The 9,193-nt window shown below is 31.3% G+C and overlaps 1 protein-coding gene and 1 pseudogene across 1 annotated transcript; both read right to left on the bottom strand.

Moving 5' to 3' along the window:
* Positions 1 to 223: 223 nt before the first annotated feature.
* On the bottom strand, positions 224 to 985 carry LOC147789898 (exopolygalacturonase pseudogene; annotated as a pseudogene).
* Positions 986 to 1,353: 368 nt separating this feature from the next.
* LOC111798461 (polygalacturonase-like) lies at positions 1,354 to 1,895 on the bottom strand. The gene is made up of 2 exons (XM_087129404.1): positions 1,749 to 1,895; positions 1,354 to 1,662 (listed from the first exon to the last, which is right to left on the bottom strand). Exons 1-2 carry the CDS (start codon positions 1,893 to 1,895, stop codon positions 1,354 to 1,356), a joined length of 456 nt encoding a protein of 151 aa, XP_086985530.1.
* Positions 1,896 to 9,193: the final 7,298 nt, after the last annotated feature.

The raw sequence follows: 9,193 nt of genomic DNA, 5'->3' as shown, positions 1-9,193 counted from the left end.
ACGTTGTCTTATTTCGAATTCAAAACTAGAACTAAAAAAACAAGACTTGGAACAATTTTATTATATAAGGTGGTGGTAATAAAAACATTAGGTTGTTCACGACACAAAGTCTCCTTCAAACAGTCGACCATCTTATTTATTTCGAAAAGTACAACAAAAGAAACTCAAAAGAATGAGAGTCAAATGGATAGAGGCGGTCTTCTTTTTTAATTAAGGTTGTCTATTATATTTGAAGTTCTATGGCAATGAACAATCCATTGGACAACATAAGGAGAGGAACATATCTTGGGATTCGGTCTTCCTGAAATGATAGGTTTCACATTCGTGCATTGGGAGGAAATAGGACCTTTTATTCCATTGTAAGTGAGGTCAATGTTGCTTACTTTTACATCGTCACATGGTAAGTGACGGCTGCAAATAAGTTTGATTGCCAGCAGAGTTGCAGAACTTCCTCTAATGTTCTTGAAGCTCACTGTACTAATCTTAATTTTTGAAGGAATCTGAAAATTAAAATGAGACAACAAATGGTTTATTTGTTAAGTTATAATGAAAAAATGAATGAAAGGTTCGAGAATGCGATCCATACCTGCGGATTGCACTGATTCCATAGACAATACTCTTGGTCTATTAGAATAGGCTTGCTAACATTGACCATTATAATGTCCAAAAAGTGCGTATTGGTGGCGGTGCTGCTAGCCGCAGAAGCTGGCCACGTTTTGATCCTAACACCATTAGTGGTGTTAATTAACGTGCAGTTCTTTACGATGACACCTTCAACAAGTTCTTCGTTAGTGTATCTACCAAGACTTCCGATGCTTATTCCATGTCCTGGTCTGCACGTCACGTTGGTGACTTTAATTAGTTTGCTTCCATCTCCAAGAGAAATGCAATCATCTCCAGTTGCAATTTTGGACTTTGTGATTGTGATCTTATTTGATGGACCGATGTGTATTCCATCAGAGTTTGGACTGTTTTCTGGTGCCATTATATTGATATTATGGAATGTGATGTTGTTGCAGCTGAGGACGTTGATATGGAAGTTCTTGCTATCAAGTGATGTTATTCTCTTAACGGTTGAATTGGTGATGAAGTTGAACCTCAAACTCTAAACATTTTGTATAATCAAATAATATTTTGTGAGAGTCGGTAATGAAGCTAAAAATTTGAACAGAACCCAATAAAATTGAAAACTCAAAAAAAATTCACTTCTTCACTTGATTGTTTAAAGATTATCCTCTAGAAAATGAAGAACATTTACCAAATCGTAAATGTCAGAACATTAGAGAAGACATGTAAGAAGCCCTTTCAAAAACAACAAGATGCATGAGATTGAGAAGGAAAGCTAAAGGCATATTACTTACAACAAGGAGTTTGGGCACAATTTATGCTTTGTGGCAAATCATTCCTTTTCCAAGCTGCCTTTCCTTGGCCATCAAAAACTCCTTCACCTGATAATGTCAATCTATCAACACGTGCAAAAGTGATCCAATTATCTCCCTGAAGACTTTTTTGTGTCTGCAATGTTCCTCCAAATTGAAAGTCAATTGGGCTATTACAAGGTCCTTCAAACTTCCCTTGCTTTACTTTAAATATCCCTTTCGGAATAAAAATTGCACTAGAACGATTGGACGTGAATGCATCCTTCCATGCATTTCCTAAAGCCTACATTTCACAAGTAACAAAAACTTATATCAAACAATTGATCAGCTTAACTAGTGATAATATTGATGTTCATATTGTATATTTACCTTCGTGATGTCAGTACCAGACACTATGTTACCATATCTTTTCAAAGGAAAAACAACATCGGCACTAGATTGAGCATCGACGGTAAGAGCTAACAATAGTAACATCAAAATTGTAGCAGCCAAGAAACTCGATTTGATCGTACTCATGAAGCCTGTGCTTTCTTTTCTTTTTTATGTATATGGTTTGAAAACTAGTGAGAGACAATGATATTTCGTTTTAGATTTGGAACTTTTTATTTATTTAATACAAATTGAAAAATAGGAATAAGTTGGGATGGAACTAAAAGAAGTTATGGATCCATTTCCCTCTCTTAATCCAAACATAAATTGATAACTAAAAGTTGTTTATCGTTTCTGTAAGTTGCTCATTAATGGTTGTGTTGTAATATCTCTCTCACTAGCCTTTGAATGGTTGAATCTCAAATAAACTGGGCATTGGCCAAACCCAACGAAGTACTAGCTTTGGGGCCACAAACATTTTTATTTATGACTACATTGGTTAGAGACTGTTGGACTACATTGGTTAGAGACTGTTTTCAACCTAAAATCGTTAGAAATAAGACTTGTACAAAAGGGGGGGGGGGGGGGGGGGAAAGCAAGAACCCGTTAAACCGATTAGTGCAATGTCCCAGGAACAGGATTTGAACCAAATTTTTTAGTATGAATTTGACACCCAGTGGCTCCAGCATTTTCCGACATCTTTTGCACTATGACCACATTATTTATTCCTCATAAAGTGTTTCAAAGAAGAGAGATTATTCTTACCGATCAACCTGAGTTGTTTTTAGCATGTTTTGCTTTACCCACATGTTTGTTAAGAAAATTTCAAGAGGTTGCCAAACATAATATTGTTCCAAACTAAACATGCTTAAAATGGTAGGCATATTATAGGCATATTATGGTAGGCATACGCATAAAATGACTTGTATGACTATAATAAAGCAACAAAATGGCTTGTGCATATTATAGGCATATTATGGTAGGCATACGCATAAAATGACTTGTATGACTATAATAAAGCAACAAAATGGCTTGTCTCAAAGTATGGTATGTCCCTCAAATGGTAGGCATATTGAATGGGCTAAAAGAGTCATTCTCACCCATGTAAATTAAAGGACAAGCTCCCACATGTAGGAGTTCATAACTCACTCAGGATTAAGTTTGAGTCGCATATGATCATAATGTGAAATATTAATCTTCTCAATTAACGGATTTATAAAGAAAGATTAAATATTTCTTGGTTCAGTCTTATACAAACTCATTGTATAGTATACTCCCACTTACATATCTCCACAGGAACAATTTGGATCAAATCATTTGTAACCATTACAAAGTGAGCCATATCAATAGTGTTACCACGATAAAGAACCTAACTTTATTCATATACTATAGACTCTTTAGGTTATTACTGGAACACAATTCTATTGTATGTCAACCACATACGGTTCAAGATTATATTAATAATGTTGGATTTTGATACCATGGATAACAATTAAATTACAAATAAAATAATAAAAATTATAGTTAAAAAGTAAATTAATTACCCGGCTTTAGGGCATAAATCCCAACAATCTCCCACTTACTCTATACCGAACATGTTCTCTCACTTGCCCTATTGAAGATGGGACATGTCTCCTAATCCTAGACATTCTAGATGACCCTCAAACACTTTAAACCTAGAGAGTCATTTTATATAAAACAAAATAATTATCATTAAAAGTCATTTTGGTCATTACCAATGATGCTTTCTCTCTCAATATCATTCTTTATAGATTGATCTTTTATAATTTCCTTAATATTAGTCTTTGTATCACTATCATCACAATGAGAGTGACAAACTAAATCACATGTGAAACACCTTCCAAATGTTTAAGAAATTATTATAGTCATACCAGTCATTTTGTTGCTTTAAAAGTAAAAAATGTTCCGTATACCATACTTCACAATCTAAGGTAAAATTGATCTTAACCTAAATTTTCTAAATTTATGTAACTAGTGTACCACTTAAAGATCAAATCTTTAACTCCATACACAATAAAAAAATTCTCATTATCCATGGATACTTTGAGAAAACTTTAATTTTTCAGGTCATACATTAGTTTAACTAATATAATTTAATTAACTATATATTTAAGGTTAATTCTCATCTATGCATTAATTATCTCCCACTCAGGAAAAATAATTAATCATACTCTCAACATTTGAGGTTACTTAGGATACTATTCCTCTGACTTCATATTTCAATGATATTATCATTCTTTGAAGTCTTGCATCAAATATTTGACAATTTTGTCAATATAATATATATGAGTCAATATTGACATTTATCCTTAAATTTCTATTTTTAGGAGATACAAAATTATTCCAAATCTATTTATGGTAGAGTGAAAGATCACATCAATTCATAAGGAGTAATATGTCTCCAATTTAAAAAAAAATTGAGAAAATCCACTCATCAATTAGTAATTTTCTTGTTTTCACAAACTCATTACAATTTATTTAAAGTTAAAGGTTATCAAACCTTCTATTAAAAAATCTATAGGTTAAATTCATTTCATAAATCAACTTTTACTTCTTTGGTTTTGAATTTGAATAATAAATCCATATAATAATATGTGCAGGTGTATCCTCTTAGATTTCTTTTCACAAAAAGAATTCTAAATATTTATTCAACATATCTTATATATACAAAAATGAATTAGAGAATAATAATAGACTCTAGAATTACAATAGGAGAGAAAGTCTACTGCTAGCTACTTTCTCCCATTAAGTTCAACTCTTTGTCATGAGTCTTGTTTTGAAGATCTATATCTTCTTATCTATACATAATTTTCCTTTTGTAGGTCAATTCATATCGTATGAGTTTAACCTCATCAAGAATATCTACAAATCTCTGGATTTTATGACTTAAAAATATTTATCCTTCGTCATCATCCCTCATAACTATTTTGAGGGTAATAAGTCCTTAAATTGGTCATCTAACATGACAATTTGAATTTTAGTAGGATTGAATCATCTCATAATTCCCCCACTACGATGAGACTTATCGAATTAATGACTAGGATCCACTTGACTCTCAAGGGAAATTAAATTGTTAACAACTTTGGTTAACTATTAAGGTCTCCACTTGGAACTATTTAATTAACACTATCTGTTGGATGGTGGGACTATGATGAAAGTCCCACATCGACTAATTTAGGGAATGATCATGGGTTTATAAGTGAGGAATACTAACTCCATTGCTATGAGGCCTTTTTGGGAAGCCCAAAGCAAAGCCATGAGAGCTTATGTTCAAAGTGGACAATATCATACCATTGTGGAGAGTCGTGTTCATCTAACATATCTCACCTTATTATAAGTGTATGTCCTTCTATGAACTTCTTTAGAAAATTACATTTGTCATACCAATATGTTTTTCTATTTAGAATTAAATAAAATACTATTTTGTTTCTCTTTAAGAGTAGCCTACACTTAGGCATAATTTTGAACATATTTGTCTTAGCATATATGCTTGATTACAATTATTGAAGTGTTGTAAACTAAGTTTACTACATTTCCATAATTCCAAAAATTGTCTCATAGACAATTTTGAAGGCAATCATGTTCACTATGCAATCTCGGTTGCATATCGTAACAAGAGTTCAATAATACTGTATAATTTTTTTTTAATACGTGACTATATCTAATATAGTATTGTTTTCTCCTCTTACATCACAATTTTACAAAATTGTATTATGTTGAGAGTTGGAAATAAATTCCACCTTCTATCAACTAATTTTAGTACACAATGTTCTCGTACTATTGACAGATGTCCTTCTCGTACTATCAACTAAACCTTAAACCCTAAACCCTAATACCTACCACCAAGAAGGAAAATATAAACTAACTAAATCTAGTGAATAAAATAAAATATACTACTATTCAAATTTAAAATATCTAATATATATTCCCTAACTAATATATTCTTCAATATTAAATGATTACCTATATTCAATAACTAATTCAAACTAGAAAGAAGTTGCACTAAATTCTGACATCTACATTATCAAGTATTTTCCAAGAATTACATATCAAGTGTAATGAAAAATAAATCTTGGTAGTAGATCTTATATCAGCTATAAGGGGTGGCATCTAGTCTCCACAAAAAATCTAGTAAATCAAATTTACTTTCATTTAGTTTTTTTTCCATAGAGTAATTTGAAAAATTTCTTTCACTATAAGCTAGGAACTATTTCCTACCAATAGCTTTGGTCATAAAATTTTTCTTAAATTTTATAATACTTAATTTGGAGATCATTTAAATAATTATCTAAATTTAGCTTCTATGGACTTAAACATCTCATATGTTTTTTGTCTTTTTCTTATCTTTTAGTCATGACATCCAACATATTAACTAGAAAATATGAACAAAGCTTTCTCATCACCTTTGATTTATCAATCATGTGCTCTTCGAATAATTCGATTCACAATAGGTCTTGAGAACATTTCAAAATAAAGACAAAAAAAAAAAAAAAAAAAAAACACTTCCATCATAGTGCTAATATTATTTTTTCAAGTATTAAAATTTTCTCAACACAGTAGTGAAAATTAAACAATGGAGAGATCTTGAACATTATATTTGAAATATATAAAATATTATTTAATTACAAAGTTCAAATATAAAATATTATTTAATTAGAAACCATCAACTATCCATTCAATTTGAGCATGAGAACAAACAATTTTATAAAATGAACCCTATAAATCATTTCTAATGCTATGGTACTTTAGTGATTTAGAACAAGTGCAGCCGTAGGGTAGGTCAAGTGTTCCTTCACTAAACTGATACAATCTCAACCAAACATTATATCAGAATAACTCTTATTCCTATAATATTTAATTACCATTAGTTCAATCGAGAACATCATTAACAACCTTAATGATCTATTCGTAAATGTAACCCATCATTTTAGATCTTGTAATTTTATACCAACAAGTGCCGCCGTAGGGTAGGTCAAGTCTTGGAAATATAATTACTATCTTATCATTCCCAAGAGTTCACCCTGATATTGACCCATGCAAACACCTTCCGTATGGGGACGGTCCAAAAGCCGCCATGAGGCCCCGCATGGATCTCACGTTATGAACCAATAATGGAGACCATAGGATATGTTGACACATTTCCTTCTCTCATTTACTATAAATACTTTCTCAAGATTCACGTTGATATTTACTCATGCAAACACCTTCCATGGGGGATGGTCTAAAAGCTGCCACGAGGTCCCGCATGAATCTCACGGTGTGAATCAATAATAGAGAACGTAGGATATCCTGACATGTGTCCTTAATATCTTTATATTGACCGATGTCCTCCACCTAAGTATTTTGAAATAGGGTTTTCTATTACTCAGACAAATTAGACTAATCTCATTTATCTAAGTTTTCAATCTACCCTTTCAGAACCCTCATGTTTGTTTGATTGCTTTTAATGTGAATTGCAAAGTTTTTAAACTATTAAAGAAAACTAATCACATCGTGAGCTTGCTTAATGAAATTAAATAAAATTTGACTAATTCAACTCCCAAGTCGGTTCTGAGGTACAAGTGTTCCATTTCTGTCAGCTTAAATACCTCAGCCTAGCCAAAACCTTCCTTAGACAGAGTTCCCTTGTAGTCAATTTTTATTTAAAATTCATTCCTCTTTAATTAACTATTAATTACAAGATTAATGAATGAATTAAACTGTCTTTAGGATCTAGGATCCTATTGAAAACTAATTCCCTTCTAGAATAATCTTAAAAATCTAGCATTTTAAACCCTTTAAAATTAAATTTAATAGATTACTCAAATTCTAATTATATTAGAACAAACCATAATCGTATTAGGTAAATAGCATGCATTCAATTTAAGAAATAAATATCCTAATTTAATTTTCAAGCATAACAATTATACTCAAATGCATATGGAAAATACATCCTAATTAAGAAATCATCTTATTTATATAAGAAAACAACTTAATAAAAAAAATTTCAAATATAACATTTATATTTAAAAAAAAACAATTAAAATGCATGATTATGCTTAACCTATAATGGGATTTTAAACTAAATGACATACCAGATGTATTTAATCAATCAATTTAAAACATACATCATATGCATAATTAAATTAAAAAAAATCAAAATTGACCGGCATGTATAGCATATCTTAGAAATTGAAAATGAATTAAATTACAATAATTTAGATGGAAGACATGTCTTGATTTTCAAGATCTTTTATGTTTGGAACAATTCCAAATTTAATAAAACTAGATTTTAAGATCTTTCCTATTGTAACCAATTCCAAATCTAATAAAATTAGGGTTCGAGATTTTTCCGATTGATGGTGTTAATATAACACATGCGGAAGCAATTTGGATCTTAGGCACTTTTAGAACATCAATTATAGTAAATAACTAGCATGTTCATAAGTATTAAAACTTAATGAGTTTGAATACTAACCTTTTATAGTTCAAATTCCTTTTTCCTCACGAACCGGTTTCGAACTACCTCTAGTGTCTTCTCCACTATCCTCCGGCCTTAGAATGGAATTGTTGAATCCGGTAAGTGACTAAACTTGGGAGGGATTTTGTATATATGAAGAGAGTGTTTGTTAGAGGTTTTTCTCAAGGTTTTTCACCAAGAAGAAGAATACCTTCCATGTATCATGATCACTCTATTTAAAGAGTCATGTTTGCATGTTCATGCAAATTTGAGATCACCAAATTTTGACACTCAAAATTCCACTCAAATGTTTGGGATTATGTGGCAAGCATGCATGTTTGAGTTAACCAAATTTTGACACTCAAAATTCCACTCAAATGTGTGGGTTTATTTGGCAAGCATGCAAGTTTGGTTAAACCAAATTTTGACACCTCAAAATTCCACTAACATGTATTTTTCCATTAAATGAAGTCAACATTTTGACTTTCTTCATTTTAATTCAACAATTAATTTGAATAATTAGTTTAACTATTTAATTAATATTTAATATTAATTCAAATGCCAATCCCAATCAATTTCGACACATAATCAATTCCGACACTTATTTAAATATCTCAGATTCTCTCTTTTTGTTTAATTCGTAAATAAAACAAAAATGCGGTTAAATATATCGTATATATGTAGCGCATATTCCCTAGTTTGAATTCGAACATTTCAAACTCACTCGTCACACTGTTCTAAGGTTTAGTCCGATATGAGCTAGCAGAGGGACCTAATGGACCTATAGATCATGGGCTCCAATGATCCAAGATTAACAGGTTAAACTCATTAACCTGCTTAACCAACATTCGTTAACTACTAGGACACTCCACTATAGCCTAGTAGTTGCACTCCCCTCACTATAGATATATTTTTGTCCATTTGATATAACCATGATTAGTAAGTCGATCCTTCACAGGTTGTTCGTAACTAGAGCTGGGTCAAT

Source organism: Cucurbita pepo, chromosome 12, assembly GCF_057944985.1.
Source record: "Cucurbita pepo subsp. pepo isolate OVF chromosome 12, ASM5794498v1, whole genome shotgun sequence".
NCBI classification, from domain to species: domain Eukaryota; kingdom Viridiplantae; phylum Streptophyta; class Magnoliopsida; order Cucurbitales; family Cucurbitaceae; genus Cucurbita; species Cucurbita pepo.
The sequence above is the reverse complement of the archived record's forward strand: the minus strand, read 5'-3'. Positions and strand labels throughout refer to the sequence as shown.